Source organism: Chlorocebus sabaeus, chromosome 22 (assembly GCF_047675955.1).
Source record: "Chlorocebus sabaeus isolate Y175 chromosome 22, mChlSab1.0.hap1, whole genome shotgun sequence".
NCBI lineage: Eukaryota > Metazoa > Chordata > Mammalia > Primates > Cercopithecidae > Chlorocebus > Chlorocebus sabaeus.
This window is the reverse complement of record NC_132925.1, coordinates 33,313,070-33,335,174: the sequence shown is the minus strand read 5'-3', so window position 1 is coordinate 33,335,174 and position 22,105 is coordinate 33,313,070. Positions and strand designations below refer to the sequence as shown.

Sequence of the window (22,105 nt, the reverse complement as noted above, 5' to 3'; positions counted from 1 at the left end):
GAATGATAAACTACTATTAATTTGCTACAAATATAGAAAAATTATAAAAACCAGAAAGGCAAATATCAAATTAATCATGGTTATTGCTTTTAGGGGAGGAAGGAGGAGATTAAGTTTGACAGTGCGTCAAAACAGGACCTCAACTTTATCACAGTGCTTTATTGTCTAAAAAGTAGATCTAGGCAAATATTTAAAAGTGTTGACATTTGTTCATTCTGAGTGGTGAATGATATATTCTCTGTAGTTTTCTCTATTGAAAATGTTTTCTAATTTAAAAAAATTAAATGTAACAGACTTCTGTGGTGCTCAGAGTTAACAACCAGAAGCCGGAGCACAAACATTAAATGACCGTTTAAAAAAATCCTCATCCTTGAGCATGGAGAACGTCGTTACTTGCTAGACAGCATCAGCTCTTCCCTTCCTCCTTCTTAACAGCATCTCAATACTAACTCAATGTCTACCCGCTTTCAATTCAGAAATGCACACTGTCTCAGCCCCTTTGCTTCAGGAAAGCTAATCCCACCTTTGGCTCCAGGGACAGGGCTGATTGGTCTAAAGACAGTCCCACCTTTTTTGCTGATTGGTGAAGCAACCTGGGTCTGAGCTAACCAGCGCTTAGAGAATGATTCAAGAATGGGCTCATGGGGCTGGGTGTGGTGGCTCACACCTGTAATCTCAGCACTTTGGGAGGCAGAGGCAGGCAGATCACCTGAGATTAGGAGTTGGAGACCAGCCTGGCCAACATGGTGAAACCCCATCTCTACCAAAAAAATGCAAAAATTATCTGGGCGTGGTGGTGTGCACCAGTAGTCCCAGCTACTAGGGAGGCTGAGGAAGGAGGATCACTTGAACCCTTGAGGCAGAGATTGCAGTGAGCTCAGATCATGCCACTGCACTCTAGTCCGGGCGACAGAGCCAGATGCTGTCAAAAAAAATGGGCTCATGACTGTTTAAGCTACTGAGGTGTGAAAGGATGTTATCTGTGGCTTTCTCAAAAAACAGCTTCCTTGCTCTTAATTGAAGGCTCCTGGAACCCAGCTTGGCGCCTCTGGAATTGTTGGGTGGAGCTATGAAGACGGGGGCTGCTATAGTTACTTTTGCCACCATCAGGGAAGATAGCCTGAGGATAAAACCAACAAACAGGCTTAGTACAATCAAAGAGATCACAGAGAAATGAAGGCAGAGCCACCAGATAAATCAACCACAAGCCCTTTCTACATCTGGATGTCCTTATTATTCAATCCAACATAAATTGGGTTCTCCATAACTTTCATCCCAAAGCAGTCTCACTGCTCAATTAGATCATGCTCTGTGTGGAGGTCCTCTCTGACCACCTCAGCTCACATCAAATGCCACTTGATCCTTGCAAGCATGACTTTGACATTTTTGGGGAGGGTTCCAGGATGAGACTCATGATTCAAATCTGTATAGTAGATATAAATTCTAATTACCAAACTGGAAGTTGGAATAATTAGGGCAGACATGGTAGCAAGCACTGAGCACCCCTTCCATCATCAGTGCAATGCCCATTGCGTAGAAGAGACCAAAGTGTTTGGGAATCCCGTACTCCTGCAAAAGGAGAAAGGGTGGTCAATAGACATTAAATAGTGCCATATCCACCACATCACTAATCTGGAAGCCCATGCTTCTAGTCTCATGCAGTTTGTTACACATAATAACTCATCACACCATCAAGCCAGATGTCCCACTCCTTTGCAGATCCTGTTTGGATCCATAACCCTCCCTAGCTCCCACCCACTCTCTCCTCACCATAGCAAAGAGGTCCTTGGCTTCCAGGGCTCTCCGATGGAGGATGTCCCGGCACAAGACTATCAGCAGGAAGAGAAAGCCCAGAAGCACGTGGCCCAGATTGCTGAGAATGTTGTTGAAGGCACTACAGGGATGAGTGAGAGGCCATGAGAGAGTCAAGACCATCAAAGGGACCAGAGAATGCATGATGCATGAAGGAATGAACGAATTCAGCATCAGTGTTTTCCATTAACCTTTCCATAAGGTTTCAGGATCAGAAAAGCATTAGAAATCCTCTTTAACATAACTCCTTCATTTTATGATGCTTACTTAGCCTGTGACAATGTGTCTATTTCCTCTCAAGAGCGCCTGCTTGGCTTCCTAACACCCTCCCATCTTCTCATATCCCGATGGCATTTGTATAGTATGAGTCCTGGGAAGGACAGCTGCTTCAAAGACGGGCAAGTGTTTCAGCTACACCATGAGAGTGAGTTCTCACAGGTGGACCCACGTAAGTGTCGATGTTCAGCTCTCTAATTGTGAATTTCAGGTAAGTGTCAGCCAATCATAGCCAGCAGCTTTATTTGAGGAAATGGATGCTGGTTCAGCTCTGGAGCAAGAAGCCAGACTCCCAACTCCCAGGCAATGTTTCTTCCACGTCACCAAGTTCTGGTGGCTAGAGCATGACCTGGGAGGCCACAGGGCTGGGTTTGTGTCCTGCACTATGTAGCAGCTGAGGGACCTTCAGCAAGTCCTCACCTGCCTTCATCTAAAAATAGGGATTGTAGTAATGTCTGTCTCATGAGGTTGTTTAATGGATCGAATGAGACAATAGGCTGCCAGCTCATGCCTGTGAACAAATGCCACCACAGCTAGAGATCTGACATTTTAAAAAATGTCACTGCCCTCATCTTAGCAGGCAGCCTGCTTAGGAATGTTTCCTGAGAACCATATACGGGAACGAGAGGAGCATACCTGGTCTCAGCTTCTTGGTTTAGTTCCTTTTTACCCTTGAATAGGGTCGTTTCCCCAGTTGTTTTTAGCATTTTTAAAAACTGAAGTCACAACATTAGACAGAAAGGCATCTCTAAATGCCTCATGGGCAACCAGAGGACTGGGTTTACCTCAGGACGCCCAAGGGGTGAGCACAGAGGAAGTTGTAGTAACAGATGTCCTGGTTGCCAGTGACATTTACCACCTGTAAAATCAAGAGTGAGAAGAGGAAATGTGGTTTTCCTCCGTCCTCTGGGCCCCAGCCGGAAATCACAAAGAGCAGACAGGGCTCAGGGAGACGCACTGTCACTAGTTTACAATGTAACCAGTGCTCCTCGGCACAGACGGGCCATTATCTGCCACCTTACACAGCACAGGTGCTTTTTTCCAAAAAAGTTACCATCTTGCTTTGAACGGGAATATTCTGTGTACCCCCTTATGCAGCCCCGAGGTAGAATTCACCCAAATGCGTTTCCTTTGTTATCATGATGAAAGGACTATGAAATGTTAACACTGGGACGTTTCAGGACTGTCACACTGTGTCTATTTTCTAGGTGAATGCAGAGGGGATATAGAGCTGTCCCATCCTCTGGGTAGAAATGGTAAACATGAGGCAGGTAGACACAAGGAGATGTGTGTTCAGTTTTCTCTATTTATCACCATCTCTGTCAAGAACTTTCCCAAACCACAGTCCAGGTGTATCTTCTGACAGTCCCCCAAAGTATGCAGAGAAGATTTACATTATAAACAGTGGTGCTCAAACCTCGTGAAGTCCTTGTTCTCATTGCATAATAGGTATGCAATTGGCTAACTATTATTAGATCATTAACACACAATCTTGGCTGTATGTTGGAATCACTGGGGGTTTAGACACTGCAGATACCTGGCTCTACCCTCAGAGGCTCTGATCTAATTGGGATGGGGTACAACCTGGACACTGGGATTTGTAAAAGCTTCCCAGGTGACCCTAATTCACAACAAAGTCTGAGGGCCACTGCATTAGAAACAACTTCAGCTTTGTGCTATTGTAAATGGGCTTTCTGTGTAATAAATTCTATAGAAGGTAATTTAAGTGACCTTGGCCTAGGATTCTATGGAGGAATGAGGATTCTCAAACTACTTTCATATTATTTTTGCTTAAACAATGTTTGTTTTTATTTTACATTTTCTTTTTACTGTAATATTTTGTTAGTTTTATGAAGCTCTTTCTCTCTCTCTCTTTCTTTCTTTCTTTCTTTCTTTCTTTCTTTCTTTCTTTCTTTCTTTCTTTCTTTCTTTCTTTCTTTCTTTCTTTCTTTCTTTTGTTCTTGAGACATGGTCTCACTCTGTCACTCAGGCTGGAGTACAGTGGCGCAATCTCAGTTTATTGCAATCTCCACCTCCTAGGCTTAAGCAATCCTCCCACTTCAGCCTCCTGAGTAGCTGGGACCACAGGTGCATGACACCACTCAGCTAATATTTTTGTATTTTTGGTAGAGACAGGGTTTTGCCATGTTGCCCAGGCTGGTCTCAAACTCCTGAGGTCAGGCAATTCACCTGCCTAGGCCTCCCAAAGTTCTGGGATTACAGACGTGAGCCGCCATGCCAAGCCACGAAGCTGTTCTTAATTTTACAAAAAAATATTTACCTTTAATGGGAAGGCACAGGCTAGATTAGCTATCAGGTTCCTTTGTTTTGGTCTGGAACTTTATTTACTCTACTCATTATCCCATAATGATCAGAAAGCTCAGAGTGTTAAGTAACAGATGCAGTGGATAGATATCATGACTGAATGAGCGCAAGGTAAGAATTTCAGACAGGTAGACAAAATAATACAAGAGATTGCAGCTCCCTTTGTGATAAAACAATTGGGAACTAGATTGAAAGATCAGTTAAAAATGAAGCAAATGGGCTGGGTGCCGTGGCTCATGCCTGTAATCCCAGTACTTTGGGAGGCTGAAGCAGGCGGATCACCTGAGGTCAGGAGTTTGAGACCAGCCTGGCCAACATGTTGAAACCCTGCCTCTACTAAAAATACACAAAAAAATTAGCTGGGCATGGTGGCACATGCCTGTAATCCCAGTTACTTGGGAGGCCGAGGCAGGAGAATTGCTTGAATCTGGGAGGCAGAAGTTGCAGTGAGCCGACATCGTGCTATTGCCCTCCAGCCAGAGTGACAGAGTGAGACTCAGTCTTAAAAAAAAAAAAAGAAAGAAAGAAAAAAAGAAAGAGGAAGCAATAGTGAACTCCAGTTGGAACCCCAATGGGAAATTCTTGAATGGATCCTAAGTTGTACCTCTCTCTGTCAGTCACAGTGGAGACTCTCCCTGCAGAAAGCAAGCTGGGATTCTGGGGCTGGGGCAACACTTACTGTCTGGTAGGTAATGACCAGCTGGATCACGGGCAGTGCGTAAAACACAGCGATGGTAATGATGTTCCTATGCAGGCAGAAAGAACCAGAAATAGTTATTTTCAAATGAACAGTGGAGTCTTTGGTTAATATTTTTAAAAGAATGCTTCCACCCCATAAGTCCATAATTAACTTGCAAAAATAACCAGAAGCTGATTATGTGGTTCCTGTTTCTCCAGTCGTTCTCTCCCCTCTCTTGCATTGGGGCATTTGGTACACAGTATCCTGTCTAAAGGGAAATTAAAGAAGTAAAGAAAAGCTTCCCTTGGATACTTTTAGTTAGGTTGCAGAGGCAAAAGCTGACAATACTAACTGAAACGTATTTTTTAAAAAGGTTAATGATTGGTACCCAACAGATATTAGGGTTTCTTTTTTCTTTCTTTTCTTACAACCATTTGTAAAACAGTGTGAGTAATACCTGTTTCTGGTTTAACCACATCATTTATGAGGGAACGTCTCTTTAGGCTGTTGTTAGATTGAACATCTAACAACTGTAATGAGTAATGAGTGACGGATCGCATGAAAGGGGTGTAGTTTCCAAACTGCTGGTCCCACTATGAAACTTCATGTGGCCCCATTGTCCCTTATTTCCTTCTAAGATCTGTATGCAAGCTAAAGGGCATCCTTCAAGAGAAAATAAGACAAGGAGCAGTCACAAAAGTACAATATTCAGCTTGAGGGTTTCTGAGGGGAGAGAAGATTTCTTGCAAGGCAGCTCAGTCTCTTGGCTGGGAGGGAGGCTGTGTTCGTGTGTGTGGCCATCGCAGGTCTACTGATAGTTGGCTGGTAACATCATCCCCTACGCCTGTGCCTCATTAAACACTAAAACTTTGTGCCTAAGTGGTTGTGGCTCTTACAAAGAAAACTTTATGTTTATTTAAGGGAACCATGGTCCTGCTGGTCATCTACTTACCAAAAATAAATTTTATATTTTTTGCTGACAATTCTCCGGTCCTTCCTGGACAAATCTGACAGGTAAAGGAACATCTGGAATGCCAAATAAAAAGAGAATGCAAAACTGTACTCAGCTGTTTATGCATGAGATACAAAGGCAAACTTAACACGTCTCAATTTAAATTAAAATTGTTAAAATTATTCAAGGGGGCTGGGCGCGGTGGCTCACTCCTGTAATCCCAACACTTTGGGAGGCCGAGGTGGGCAGATCACGAGGTCAGGAAATCAAGACCATCCTGGCTAACACGGTGAAACCCCGTCTCTACTAAAACTATAAAAAATTAGCTGGCCGTGGTGGCGGGCGCCTGTAGTCCCAGCAACTTAGGAGGCTGAGGCAGGAGAATGGCCTGAACCTGGGAGGCGGAGCTTGCAGTGAGCCCAGATCCTGCTGCTGCACTCCAGCCTGGGTGACAGAGCCAGGCTCTGTCTCAAAAAAAAAAAAAAAAAAAAAAAAAAAAAAAATATATATATATATATATATATATATATATTTAAGGGATACTATTATTCAAATTTACTAAATTTGATTAAGTAAATCAAATTTCTTGATTAAAATTATTTAAGACTTTTCTTTTAATGTTGTTTTTCCCATGATACCTTAATAAAAATCCTAGTATTTTCCTTGGAATATTAAGGATTGGCTGATGTGGGCAACTTATTGGAAGTCTTGAGCGCTTCTTATATGTCAAGAATTGATTTCCCAGCTTTCAGAGCTGTCTGCTGTGTGGTTCTTGAACTACATAGGGCTGAAACTGTGCATTTCACCTTCATATCTTTTGCTGGTTATGACACAAAATAATAATTACAAGCCAGAAAGAAATGAGCTTTCCTACTGAAAGATGATACGCACAGAACCGGGGAGACTTCCCCAGTACACCCCTCAAATGAATCTTTTCTTCCATCTGGCTGGATCCCTTCCTCCTCTATTGTCCACGGTCAGCCACTTCAGACCTTAAGAGCGTATTAATGCTCTGTTCTCTTTAATGTGCTCACTTTCTTCCTCGAGAAAACAAGTACTAATTAACAGAGTATTGCTTTTAGTCTGTAGGCACATTTGATTTAAGCCTTCTGGGAAATTTGACTTTCCCTGAAAGAAACAAAATAAAGGAAACTGAGGTACTGCTGAAATTTATTCTACTGCCAAACTTTCTGCCCTCTCAAAGAGTATGGTGAGGCAGAGTGGGTACCTTGGTCCGGATGATGTTTTTATCACTCTCAATGTCTGGCATGGTGTCAAAGTCGCTCTCCTCCACGGAGCTGTCTGTGTCTGACTGGCCTGGTGGCCCACCATCGGGGGAGGACATCTGCCTTCCAGGACTGGAGCTTGACTCATCTGAAACAGAGACAACTCATCTGCCTTCAAAAGCCATGGAGATCCTATGGAGCCCGTTCCTCTCTGCAAAAAGCACCCTGCAGACTCATTCTAGCAAATACTGTGTTGATCCAAATGAATTCCTTATTCACAAGACCTGTTCTTTCTCTCTATTCCTTCTCAATGAACTTTTATTGTTCCTCTCCCCCTATTTTTATATTTAACTTGTCTATCTTCAGGACTGAACACATATTAGAATCTAAGGGCATCTGCTCTGTTAACTATTTGGATACAAAAATAATATTGTACTTATATTTCATGTTTCATATATTAAAATATGAACATAAATATATACACATACACATGCACACAGCTATGTATAGCATCTATTGCATATATGTGTGAGCTCACACATATCTAACAGCTATACATTTCTCATGGGTAAAGTATTTGTACACAGAAATCACCCACATGCCATATCTATGATTATACAATGAAAACAACATTCTCGGGAAGAAGAATCCTTCTGTTCCCATGAATGTTTCCCAGAGCAGATGGAGATTTGTGCAGCTTGATAAGCACATGAGCTGAGCTTACCTTCCGCTTTATTGCTTCTGTTCAGATGGTTTTTAAAAAATCCTGTTCTCACAGAACTAAAAATAAGTAGCCTGCACTGAGCCCACATGCTTCTCAAAGTTACGGAATGATAGGGCAGGAAGACAGGATTCTCAGTCCCTCTACACTGACATTTTAAGGAGCACCACTCATAGATCCACAGGCAATATGGAAGGGCAGGCAGCTCAATGTGCTTCTACTCTAACAAGACAGGTCTAGGATTCCATTCTTTTCAGGCCACTTAAGGAATATTGGGGTTTGCCATGTGAACGACTGGGTGGCAGTCAGCAGGTTCAATTATGAAGTTAGCCAAAATGAAGGGTTGGTAGGCTACAGCCATGTTCACCTGCAGCACTGCCTCAGTCTTCTGATCGCCCCTTACTCCACTGAAACCTGAGAATGAAACAACTGGTCAATTGACGTCAGGCTCCCTGGGACACATCTTTCATGCCCTAAACCCAGGCTGGATGAAAAAGTCCCTAGAGGGCCTTAGTATTAGATGGCAAACATTGAAGGAATTCTGCCCAAGTGGGGCTAGCAGATCCAAGAAACAGAACAACAGAACTGGAGAAAGTTAGAGCTGGGAGGAAGCTTCCAAACCTCCAACCAACTCATCTTACAAATAAAAGATAATCTCATAGAATAACTGCTTTGCCCACATTCCCAGTTATTAGTGGCTGGAATGCTTTTCTATCATATTCTCTGGAGAACTAGGAAACACTTTCATGAACAGACCTGGCAGGACATACCTATTGTTCCATAATTGCTCCCTTCGGGTGTGCTGGCAGCAATGGGATGAGATGCCACCATATTTCCAGAGCCTGTTAAAAAAAGTGAAGAGGCAAACACTTTACGTCCAGTTGCTAAAACAAAACAACACTATTCTAAGTAGCTTGAATCATCAAGCCACATTATTTTAAGTTTGATTTTCTTTTTACACTAATACAGGAGTCACCAAAACTGTGACCCATCTGCCAAATCTAGCCTGCCACCTGTTTCCGCATGGCTCTTCAACTAAGATTGGTTTTTAAACCTTTAAGTGATTGGGGAAAAAATCCAAAGAAGAATAGTGTTTCATGACAGGTAAAAATTATATGAAATTCAAGTTTCAGTATTTATGTGTAAGTTCTACTGAAACACAGCCATCATTTCCATTGGTGGGCAATAAAAATATTCAGTTTTGTAAGCCAACTTTGTAGGTTTTTATCATGTTTAAAAATTTTTTATGTGTCCATTAATTTCCCCCATAAAGAAAAATAATTAAAGTGTAAGTCCAAAACCTGGCTAAAGGTTTTGAGTTTACACTTCAATTATAAGGACCAATGCAATGGCCTTGGAGACCCAATTTCTTTTCTTCTTTGGTGGTTTAGCCAAGAGTTGGCTCAGCTGGACAGCAAGGCTTTTGGTTAATGTAGCAATTTTGGCAGCCTCAGCGGTTCCCAGGGCCCTTAGCACAAAGATCTTGGCCTTCAAAATGCAGACTTTGGCCCTCAGAATGCATGCTTCCTGGCACTGTTACTAGGCTTGGAGATCCCCTCATAAATTTCTTCTTATTTAGAGAAACTAGGTGTTACCTGGCCTTTCTTGGGCTAATCCATAAGTATGTAACATGTCATCAATACAATCTATGTTTGTCATCCAACTTCAAGTCAAAGAAACAGGTTACCTTCAGACTCTTAAGTATGAGAGATCAAATCTTTTGAACACAGTAACAGTGCCATGCGAAGATGTTGTGTGCAATCTGCCTGACTCTTTTGGACTTAGAACAGATTTGGCCATAGTTACAGTATAGAGCTTTGCTGCTGCAGCTGCTACTGCTGCTGCTACCAGTGCTACCTCTATAGCTACTGACTGATGTTTATTGCAGACTTACTGTGTAGGACAGTCTTTTAAATTCTTTCCAGGAATTTACTCTTTTAAATTTTCAACAACCCTAAGAGGTTGATAATAATATTCTCAACATTTTAAAGATGATAAAAGGGAGATTCTGAGAGATCATGTAAATTGCCCAGTCACTCAGAGAGTGGACGGATAGTGTTTCATTGTATTGATCTCACTGAAACCTTATTTTCTTTTTATAAAAAAATTATTATGATTTCTTGGGACAGGGTCTCACTTTGTTGCCCAGGCTGGAGTGCAGTGTTGTGATCTTGGCTCACTGCAACTTCTGCCTCCCAGGTTCAAGCGATTCTCCTGCCTCAGTCTCCTGAGTAGCTGGGACTACAGGTGCACATCACCACACCTGGCTAATTTTTGTATTTTTAGTGGAGATGGGGTTTCACCATGTTGGCCAGGCTGGTCTTGAACTCCTCACTTCAAGTGATCGGCTTGCCTTGGCCTCCCAAAGTGCTGGGATTACAGGCGTGAGCCACCATGCTTGGCCTAAAAAATGATTTTTAATTGTATATACTAAGATGCACAACATGATGTTTTGATATTACGTGTACATAGTGAAATGATTGCTATAGCTAAGGAAATTAACATATCCATCACTTTCCATAGTTCCCTCTTTTTTGTTGTTATAAGAGCACCTAAAATCTACTCTCTTCACAAATTTTCAATATAGAATGCAATATTATTAACTATATATAGTCTTCCTACTGTATACTAGACTTATTCATCCTACCTACCTGCAGATTTGTACCTTTTGACTTACAGCTCGTAATTTCCTCCCGCTCCCTGTCCCTGATACCCACTGTTCTAATCTCTATTTCTATGTATTTTGCTTTTTAAAATATTTCACATATAAGAGAGACCCTGCAGTACTTTTCTTTCTGTATCTGGTGTATTCCACTTAGCATGACATCCTCCATGTTTATCCATGGAAGGCATGCTGTTGCAAATGGCAGCATATCCTGTTTCATAACATTCTGTTGTGTATATATTAGACAAAACTTATCTTTTTAACTGAAAACACAGGAATTTTCCTTCAAATAAGAACAATTGGTAGTAAATATGTTACTTTCATATAGTGCTCAAGAATACCTTTTGAAGAGCAAAGAGATTGAGGCTCATTTGCATCTCCACTGTAATAAAGTCACATTTTAAAAAAGCACAGCTTTTGCTTTTTAGATTGGAAGCTGCTGCCTGCCAATGATTGCCCATTGGTGTGGGTCATGCTGCATCTTCTTTCTGTTTAGTTCATTGCAGGGAGTCTCACGGAACCCCTGGGTTGCTCTTATTCCTAGATGATGTTGTAGGTCTTTTACATCCCCCTCAGTATCTTTCACACTTTTCTCTTTTCAAGCTCCTTATTTTATTTTATTTATTTATTTCTTGAGACTGGGTCTCATGCTGTTGCCCAGACTGGAGTGCAGTGGCACAATCACAGCGCACTGTAGCCTCAACCACCAGGCTCAGGCGATCCTCCTGCCTCAGCCTCTTGAGTAGCTGGGACCACGGGGTCATGCCACCACACTTGGCTAATTTTTCAAAAATTATTTGTAGAGACAGAATCTCCCTAGGTTGACCAGGCTGGCCTCCAACTCCTTGACTCAAGCAATCCTCCAGCCTTGGCCTCCCAAAGTGCTGGGATTACAGGTGTGAGTCACCATGCCTGGTCCAAGCTCCTTATTTTAAGTCACTAACCTATGTCCCTTCTTTAAAATGTAATTTTGAAAATTATTAAATGTGCAAATAGTAAATGAAGAATGACACTAAAATCACAAACTGCTGAGAATATTATCATATATTTTACCATATATTTTATCATATAATATTACCATATGTTTTAAAGATGATAAAAGGGAGATGCTGAAAGATCAAGTAATTTGCCCAGTCACTTAGATAGGGGATGGATAGTAATTCATTGTATTGGTCTCAGTGAAAACTTACTTGTTTTTATACAAAAAGATTTTTTAATTGTATATATTAGGATGTACAATATGATGTTTTGATATTACGTGCACATAGTGCATTTTGGTGTCACTGGAAGTCCTCTGATATGGGAAGTAGAAGTGTGTGTAGGAAAATGCTGGAGTCCAGTTGTAGCAGGAGGTCGAAATGGTTCGTGGGAGCCAATGTTCTCTGTGTGTGTGTAATCAAAAGAAAAACAAAAACCAAAAACTAAAATCAAAGCAAGTGAACAAACAAAAACAATCACTGTTTTGTTAGGTGACAAATTCACTAAAAAGACAAAGCCAGCTGTGTAGGTCTGTTCAGACTTTAATGAATCACTGATTTCTGTTTTCTGCTCTGGCTCATCACTGAGCACGATCTGGTTTTGATGTTGTTGCTGGCTCTGTTCATTTTGAGGCAGCTGCAGCATCATGGGTTCTGTGATGGACAGGAGCACCAAGACTTTCATGTGCAATGTCATTGCAGCATGCAAAAGTGTTTTCACTCTGTGGACTTTTATATGCACCATTTAAATATGAGATTGGCCAACATGGGATAACAGTATTCTTTTCATTTTGCTTATGTCTAAAGCCTTTTAAGAATGCAAAAACCAAGACATTTCCTTCTAAACATCAAGTATGGTCTGGGAAGGCAAATCATATCTATATTTAACTGTATAGTACATAGAAAGCAGAATTCAACATAAAATATCAGCTTATAGGACAGACCAAGATGTTCTGACTGGAAATAGCAGATACATACGATTGTGAATGATCTCATCCGAATGAGGAAACTTGTTTTGATATGTGTTTCTCTGAGCTTGAGCCCCCTGCATCTGTCTACTTCACTGACATAGAACAGGATATGTTTGCACACTTGCTTTTTATGTTAAATGCCCTATGTGAGGAGAAAATTTTCATTTCATTTTGAGCATGTTTGCGTCTTTCAGGGACTTCATATTTTTAGTTGCCTTGTCCCATTCTGTCTCTCAAGACTCAGCAGGTTGGAAACTGAAGACGGAGTCAGAAATGATGGGAACTAGCTGGCATGATTATTTTTTATTTTTATTTTTTATTTTTTTTTGAGATGGAGTCTCGCTCTGTTGCCAGGCTGGAGTGCAGTGGCACGATCTCAGCTCATTGCAACCTCTGCTTCCCGGGTTCAGGCGATTCCCCTGCCTCAGCCTCCTGAGTAGCTGGGACTACAGGAACATGCCACCATGCGGGGCTAATATTTTGTATTTTAGTAGAGACGGGGTTTCACCATGTTGGCCAGGATGGTCTCAATTTCCTGACTGTGGGCAATCCCCCAGCCTCAGCCTCCCAGAGTGTTGGGATTACAGGTGTGAGCCACCATGCCCGGCCCAAATTTTATTTTTATGCCAGTTTCCTACCTATCCCAACTTAGTGTCACGTTTTGTTTCAATAATTGAAGAAAAAAATGAAGAAAACCATCATCTTTGCAGATGGATGTAAAAGTAAAATTCCTCTAGAAGAAAAAGTTGAAAAAGAAAACTGGAAAAAGAAGAGTAGAGATATAGGAATAGAATTTGAGACCCCTGGCCACTAAACGGCCTGTGTTCCTTGAGTCCTCCACGTTCAACACTCTCCTTGTCTTATCTCCACCAGATCTTGCTCTTGGCTAAGAGGCTGATTCAGTAATGACTCTATCCAGGGAAGGATTGGGTTGGCCATTTGGTTCTTAAATCTACAGTCGATTAGGCTTGTCAAGCTCTTGCATTTGAGAAAGTAACCTCCTCTTCTGTTGCTCCCCCAGTTCCTGGTGGCAGCTCAAGGGGTCCCAGAGGCCTGTTGGGGAGGCTTCATTATTTTTCTCAGTTGGTAACTGAATTTCTGTAGAGGCTCTTTAACAATTATGTGAAATGTGGGGTTTCTCTCTGATAAAGCCAGTGGAAGAAACGTTTTTACAGCACAGAGCCTTTCATAGATTCTCTAAGATTCTCACAGATGCCCTGTCTTTGGTACTAGGTGATGATTAGACAATGCAGGGTTCAGTCATTCATAGTACAGTAAAAAAGTCCCTGCAAGTCCCCTGGAGCAGCTCTTTGCCAATACTATTTCCATCTCACCCAGGCTCCAGGGTCTAATCTTCTTCATCACACGAAGTATGAAACACATTCTTTTGCTTTTTAGTATAGTTGGAGCCAACATCGAGATTTTCACATACAGCTTAATCAAATGACTGCAGGCATATCAAAGAAAAACAAATGCGGAGTAGCCCACAGATTTTCTGAGTGCATCCTTCCTAACTCCAAAAGAGTTGCCACCAATTTGGCAACCTGTAGGGACCTGATTCCATTTCTTCCACTTCAGTCACGTCTAAGGTGAAAGCATTAGGCTAAGTTCCATAGATATCTAGCTCCACAATGATGTGGGCAGACACCATATTAAGTCTAGTGGGATCCTCTTCCCCTTTCAGAAGCTGCTTCTAGCATTTTCTCTGGACATAAGCATCCAAGGCATTTCCTGTAACTCTGAGCTCTATTGAACTTCCTGTGCCCCATGGTCACGCTGATCCTGGTCTTGGGAGAGAAAGATATTTCTGTATCCTTGTTTCTTCCCTGAATGTCTCTGATTAGCTTCCACATGTGGTCCTTACTTGCCTGTGTCTCTTGCTCCTGACTGGTTTCTCGATGCTCTGTTCGAGATGCCTAAAAAAGTCACTGGCTCTTCCCTTGGGCAGAGCTTATCTTCTGCTCTTGGTTTAAGCGTCTAGGTCTTGACTCACTAGTGGTCATGACACTGGGGGCGATGCCATCATTCCCTGTGGCCTCTCTACATTACAAACGTTCCTTATTTTCTTCCTATTTCAAAGCCCTTTGTGGTGAACATTCCTATTCCCTACTTCCTACCTAAGCTGGCATCTTATTTCGGTGTCTTCATGTGTTTAGGTCCGTGGTTCTCAAACAGGCGGAGGTGGGGAAACAGTTTTGCCCCCAAAAAGACATTTGGCAATGTCTGGAGGCATTTTTTTCCTGAGACATGGTCTTGCTCTGTCACCTAAGTTGGAGTGCAGTGATGCGATTTCAGCTCCCTGCAGCCCCAGCATCCTGGGCTCAAGCGATCCTCCCACGTCAGCCTCCGAAGTAGCTGGATCACAGGTGCGCACCACTGCGCCCACCTAATTTTGTTTATTTGTTTTTATAGAGACAAAGTCTCACTATGTTGCCCAGGCTGGTCTCGAACTCCTAAGCCCAAACAATCCTCCCACCTCGGCCTCCCCAAATGCTGGGATTACAGGTATGAGCCACTGTGCCAAGCCTGGAGGCATTTTTAGTTGTCCCAAGGAAGGGCAACTCCTAGAATCTAGTGCGTGGAGGTGAAGGATGCTATTAAACATCCTATAAGATACGGAATAGCCCCCAACAACAAATAATTATCTGGCCCATAATATCAATAATATTGAGTTTGAGAAACTCTGGTCTTAAAGAAGAGGACCTAAAAGTAGGTTTGTCTGATGTGTAGGTAAATCTGTTCTTTGCAGTGACTGGTTTAACAATAAGTGTATGATTCACTCTAGGCCAATAAAACACAAGAATTTGCTGAGGGCTTCTGAAAAGGTCCTTCCCTCTGGTGTTGTCAGGTGAAGGTGTGAGCCTTGACCCATCTCACTGCCAGCCCTGGGAGTAAATTGACGCCAAGGGAATGGCAGGGAAATGGACCAGAGCCACTGGACTCATCAATCCTAAAGTACATATTTTGGCTCAACTTCCAGAGCTAGGAGTCTCTTTCTTGATTAAGCATGTTTGAGGTTTTTTTTTTTTTCTTGTTACTGTTGTTACTTACACCCACATGAATCTTAACGATGCGTCTTTACTCTTTCTGCTCACTCATGTGTTTCCGCTTACCGTCAGAAGGGTACCTCCAGCTCTTAGATACTTTTCAGAGCCTCCCTGAACCTGGACAATGATCTGGCTCAAGTCCCAGCTTTGTCCACTTATGCTTCAATGTTCAGCAGACCCTTCTGAATACAGAATTCCTTTAATACATATTATTGTAATAAAATGACTTTACTCATACAATAAAAAATAAAAGATTATCCCTTCAGAGGCTACCCAATGGGATTCAATTGATTGGATGTAAGCCTAAGTTCAACTAGGCCTAAACTAATCACAAAGCCTGGAGACACTGTAGGAAAAAAGATGAGATCCAGAGAGCAGACAAATTCATTTAAACATTTGATGACTAAAAGGGAGAGGAGCATTTAGAATTTTAAAGCCATGAGAGCAGGTGTTCCTTTACAGTCTTTTACACTGACAGCTGAATGTTTATAAAACAAAGTGCTTGGGTGGCTGGAAAAACAGACATGCTGACATTAAGGAAGACAAACATTAAAAAAAAGGAGCAAACTCTCCGGCAAAGGGAGCAATCATCCTGCTGGAGGGGTGTAGAGGGTGAGTTTGACTCTTTCTAAGATTCTGTGACCTCATTTAAGTGTGGAAAACACACACCTAAATATCTGCTATGTATGACTTAAAAACCAAGTTCCACTTCATATCCCTTTTTAACCAAATTCTTGCTCTGTGCCTAATAACTTATGAACACTGAGTTTAGGTTTTTCAAAAATGAGGACATTTAAATTTTCAAGTTTGTTGAAAAGATCAGGTCATTGAATTCCTTTGTTCAAACTCTCAGAGTGGAGGAAAAGGTGTAGTGCAATCGCTGGAGAGTCAATTACTCTGGATTCCCCCAAGTTATTATACTCTTTATTATACTTACTAGTGTCAAGTATTTCAGTTTTCTAGATGCTTAAAAAAGCCTCCATTTCAGTTTGGGAAAAGTAAACTCTGTATTAGAGTCGGCACAATACATTCTTACTGTTGTTCACAAATCAGCTTTGGGATATGAACAATTATGTATGAATTAGGTAGGAACAATTATGTCCTAGAAAAGGTGAAACTTTTAAAAAAGATGAATGACTGACCAAAGGTCTATGATTACAAGGGATACTCCTAGTACAGGTTTTTAGTGTGAGCTCCATGTCTCAATAATTATCAGCTACAGCAACAGTCTCCAACATTTTTGGCTCCAACATTTAGGGACTGGTTTCATGAAAGACAATTTTTCCACAGATGGGGTGGGGATGGGTTATGGCATTAGATTCTCGTAAGGAGCACGCAACTCAGATCCCTCGCATGCACGGTTCACAACAGGGTTTGCTCTCCTATGAGAATCGAATGCTGTCACTGATCTGACAGGAGGCAGAGCTCGGGTGGTAATGCTCGCTCGCCTGCCACTCACCTCCTTCTGTGCAGCCCAGCTCCTAACAGGCCACAGACCAGTACCAGTCCACGGCCTAGGGTTTGGGACCCCCTGAACTATAGAATTGGTTTTCACTAGCTCTGCTTTCCAACTGCAGGCTAGATTACTCTGTGGAATAGGAATCAAGGGAGGGTTTGTAAATTGCAAAAGGCAGAGAGGTAAAAGAAGGATGAAATGGGAGATTGCCACACTATGCGACACCATTTTGAATTGAAACCAAGCATTGCTCTTACCATCACTGGACCCAAAGCTTCCATCAGTGGATTTTCTGTGAAACCTGCAAACAAACACATACACATGCTCCTAAGACAGCGAAAACCTCAGCATTTTACATTTGTTCCTTATAGATTTTGTTGCAGATTTGTCTACCAGGGTCTCTTCAAAACATGTCTTTGGGGCCAGGCGCGATGGCACACGTCTGTAATCCCAGCACTTTGGGAGGACAAGGCTGGCGGATCACAAAGTCAAGAGTTCGAGACCAGCCTGGCCAATATAGTGAAACCCTGTCTCTACTAAAAATACAAAAATTAGCTGGGTGTGATGTCGGGCGCCTGTAGTCTCAGCTACTTGGGAGGCTGAGGCAGGAGAATTGCCTGAACCCAGGAGGCAGAGGTTGCAGTGAGCTGAGATCAGGCCACTGCACTGCAGCCTGGGCGACAGAGTGAGACTCTGTCTCAAAAAAAAAAAAAAGAAAAAAAAAAAGAAAAACAAAACAAACAACAACAAAAAAACACATGTGTTTAGATATGGAGAAATTGGAACTCTGATACATTGCTGGTGGGAATGTAAAATGGTGCAGTCACTTTGGAAAAGTTTGTCAGTTTCCCAAAAAGTTAAACAGAGTTACCATATATCCCAGCACTTTCATTCTCAGGCATATACATCATTTATTCATTCATCTGTTTTCAGATGTAATTTACATACCATAAAATTCACCCTTTAAAGTGCATAATTTAGTGAGTTTTAATATTAGATTGGTGCAAAAGTAATTGGGATTTTGCCTTGAAAAATAATGGCAAAAAGGCAATTACTTTCACACCAATCAAATACATTCACAAAGTTGTATAGCTCCCACCACGATTGAATTCTAGAATATTTTCATCATCCCCAGAAGAAATTTCAAACCCATGGCCAGTCACTCCCCATTCCCCACTCCCCACCCCCTGGAAAACACTAATCTACTTTCTGTCTCTATAAGTTTGCCTATTTTGGACATTTCATTAAAAATGAATCATATTATATGAGAACTTTTGTGTCTAGTTTCTTTCACTTAGTGTAATGTTTTCAAGGTTCATCCATGCTGTAGTATGTATCAGTACTTCAATCTTTTTATGGCTGAATAATATTCCATTGTGTGGATATACCACATTTCACTGACATGCTTGCACTTAATGGATATTTTGATTGTTTTCACATTTTGGCTGTCATGAGTAACACCGTTATGAACATTTGTGTACAAGATTTTGTGTGGACATATGTTTTCAATTATCCTGGGTATACAGCTAGGAGTGGAATTGTTGAGCATGAGATAATTCTATGTTTAACCTTTTTTCCAAATTGTTATCGACAGTGACCGCATAGCAAGAACAGTCTTTCATCTCCAGAGTCTTGCTCTGTCGCCCAGGCTGGAGTGCAGTGGTGTGATCTTGGCTCACTGCAAGCTCTGCCTCCTGGGTTCACCCCATTCTCCTGCCTCAGACTCCCATATGTCTGTCTTTATGTCAGTACCAGAATCCTGATGACTGCAACTTTGTAATAAGTTTGATATCAGAAAGTGCAAATCCTTCAACTTTCTTCTTTTTTTTTTCAGGATTGTTTTGGCTTCTGGGTCCCTTTCATTTTCATATGAATTTTAGGATCAGTTTGTCAATTTCTGTGAAAATGCCAGCTGGGACTTTGCAAGGGATTGTGTGTTGAATCTGTAGATTAATTTGAGGAGTATTGTCAAGTATATTCGTTTCCTACTGCTGCTGTAACGAACTCACAGACTTAGTGGTTTAAAACAATACAAGTCTATTATCTTACAGTTCTGGGAGTCAGAACATCAAAATGTGCCTTATATGGCTAAAATAAAGGTGTCAGCAGGGCTGTACTTCTGGAGGCCCAAGGGGAGTATTCATTTTCTTGTCTTTCAAGCTTCTAGAGGCAGCCTGCATTTCTTGACTCATGGCCCCTTCCTCCGTCTGCAAAGTATGTCATTCCAACCTCTGCTTCCTTTGTCGCATTTCCTTCTCCTGCCTTTGACCTTTTTGTCTCCTTCATAAGAATTCTTGTGATTACATTAGGTCCACGTAGATAATCCAAGATAATCTTCATAACTTTGTCACATCTGCCAGTTCTTTTTGCCATGTAAGGTAACATATTCACAGGTTCTAGAGATTAGACATAGACACCTTCTGGGGACCATTTTTCTACTATTATTCTATCTGCTGCATTATCTTAACAATATTACATCTTCCAGTCCATGCACATGGGATGTCTTTTCATTTGTTTAAATCTCCTTTAATTTATTTCAGTGATGTTTTGCAGTTTTCAATGTACAAGTCTTAGACTGAATTTGTTAAATTTACTCCAAAATCTTTTATTATTTTGTGTGCTTTTGTAAATGGAATTGTTTTCTTAATTTTATTTTTGGTTTGCTCATTGCTAGTGTAGAGAAATACAAATGATTTTTTTTGTATATTGATCTCATGTAATCTTGTTAAACTCAGAGTTTCTTTTTGGAATGATGAAAACATTCTGAATTAGATCATGGGGTGGTTATGTAACTGTGAACATACTAAAAATCACAAAATTGTGTACTTTAAAGGGGTGAATTTTACGGTCTATGAATTATATCTCAATAATGTCATTATTAACAAACAAACTATACCATTTGGGAATGTCCACCAAAAATTAAAATGTGAATCATTCTCTCCAAATGAGGTTGGAGGGTGTGAGAGGAAAGTTGGGGACCAGAAGTGCCCGTGTTTTGGTACATTCTCTTATTACTTCCAGATGGGAACTCTAGAAGTTGCATATCCTGATTTTGGTATGTTTGGTTGCAGAACTTCTTTTCATAGCTCTTTTGTTCCTAGACACACCGAACTCCTGAATGGCAGGGGGCCTTGGCTTTTGTTCTCAACCTGAGTCACTCTCTCCCCAGATCCTTCCATGGCTGGCTCCTTCTTGCCATTCAGGTCTTGGTTATGAGAGACCTTCCCTGCCAACCAAATCTACTTGAAAGTAGCTTCTCCAATCCAATCGTTCTTTATCATACCACTGTGTTTTTTCCGTCAGTACCTGGAATGATTTTATTAATTGGTTACTTGCTTGTATATTTCTTCCCTCTAAAATGTAAGCTCTATCACAGCAGGGATATATACTGTTTCATTCACTATAATATATCTCCAACTTCTAGGATATAGCTGGCACATAGAAGATGATCACTAAATATTTGTTGAATGAATGATGCATATCTTTATGCAGTGGCTCACGCTTGTAATTCCAGCACTTTGGGAGGCCAAGGTGGGTGGATCACCTGAGGTCAGGAATTCAAGAGCAGCCCAACCAATATGGTGAAACCCTGTCTCTACTAAAAATAGAAAAATTAGCCAGGCGTGGTGGCACGTGCCTGTAGTCCCAGCTACTCAGGATACTGTGAAAGGAGAATTGCTTGAACCCAGGAGGTGGAGGTTGCAGTGAACTGAGATCTTGCCACTGCACTCCAACCTGGGTGACAAGGTGAAAGACTATAGTGAAAATAAAAAAAAAGGAGGGAAGTTGTGATTTGGCCTGACTCTCCTAACTGGCAAATGAGGCTGTGGTGAAGTTCCTTTTTAACAATTTTAGTTAACAACTGACTGGAAAGCAATTGTGTGTACTTATAGAAAAATGATGTTTTGATTATATGTTTGTATTAACAGGCTTTACCCATTATTGCACTAGATTTTGGAACTGACAAAAATTTTTCATTAGAGGAGTTAAATGATTTACAAAGCTAAGATAAGGCAGGTGGTATCTAGTGAATAAAGGAAAAAGTAGCAAATGAGGGCTGTGCTAGATTGATTGCAAAATGGCTGCACCTCACCTTGTATCCAGCTCCTTCAACCAAAAGGTAGAGTCTACATATTCATTTCTTGAATCTAGACTACCCTCATGACTTATTTTGGCCAATTGAATGAGGGGGAAGTAACATTGTGTGAATTCTGAACCTGCATCTTCAGGAGGGCTTGCACTCTTCTGCTGTCTCTCTTGGAAACAAATAAGCCCCAGCTAGCCTGCTTCAGGATGACAGACAAGTGCAGCTGAGGCCAGCCCAGAAGAGCTAGCTCCTAGTTGATCTGCCAGTGGACCACACTCTCTGATCACACCCTCCTGGGATCTCTCAGCCCAGCCCAGATTAGCAGAACCATCCAGCTGACCCATAGATTTGTGAGCAAGCTTTAACATGTTTTGCTGTGTGCCACAGATTTTTTTTTTTTTTTTTTTTTTTTTTTTTTTAATGTAGCATTCTCGGGAGGCTGAGGCAGGAGAATGGCGTGAACCCAGGAGGTGGAGCTTGCAGTGAGCCGAGATCACGCCACTGCACTCCAGCCTGGGCGAGAGAGCGAGACTTCATCTCAAAAAAAATAAAATAAAATAAAATAAAAAAATAAATTGTAGCATTATTGTGGTAATAGATAACGAATACAAGAATCAAAGGGAAGGATGAGTATTCTGGATTGGGCAGTTTGGATTCAATGTCTGGCAATGTGATTGTGAAGAACAAATAAGAGAACAAGTATGCAGTGCTTGGCCCAGGACCTGCACATTCATCATGGGGGGCTTCATAAACACTTGTTGAACGGACTGAGGCTGGAGGATGGGAAGGGAATAGTGTTTAGTTTCAGGCTAATACAGTATGAAGTTGCTTTGGATTCTTACCTCCCCGATGGCAGGGGCCATGTCTCTGATCAATGTTTTTTATCCTGATCTCATAGCATGTACTACAAA

The 22,105-nt window shown here is 41.5% G+C and overlaps 1 protein-coding gene across 2 annotated transcripts in view; it reads right to left on the bottom strand.

Moving 5' to 3' along the window:
• The window catches only part of SIDT1 (SID1 transmembrane family member 1), an 88,529-nt gene that overhangs the window by 17,962 nt on the left and 48,462 nt on the right, over positions 1–22,105 (bottom strand). For both annotated transcript variants that reach the window (XM_007985781.3, XM_038003345.2), the window contains 8 exons: positions 17,365–17,408; positions 8,762–8,833; positions 7,273–7,418; positions 6,045–6,118; positions 5,093–5,159; positions 2,874–2,947; positions 1,771–1,894; positions 1,452–1,569 (listed from right to left, as the gene is read on the bottom strand). In XM_007985781.3, the coding sequence (XP_007983972.1) occupies positions 1,452–1,569; positions 1,771–1,894; positions 2,874–2,947; positions 5,093–5,159; positions 6,045–6,118; positions 7,273–7,418; positions 8,762–8,833; positions 17,365–17,408 (719 nt within the window). The remainder of the gene's footprint in view (positions 1–1,451; positions 1,570–1,770; positions 1,895–2,873; positions 2,948–5,092; positions 5,160–6,044; positions 6,119–7,272; positions 7,419–8,761; positions 8,834–17,364; positions 17,409–22,105) is intronic.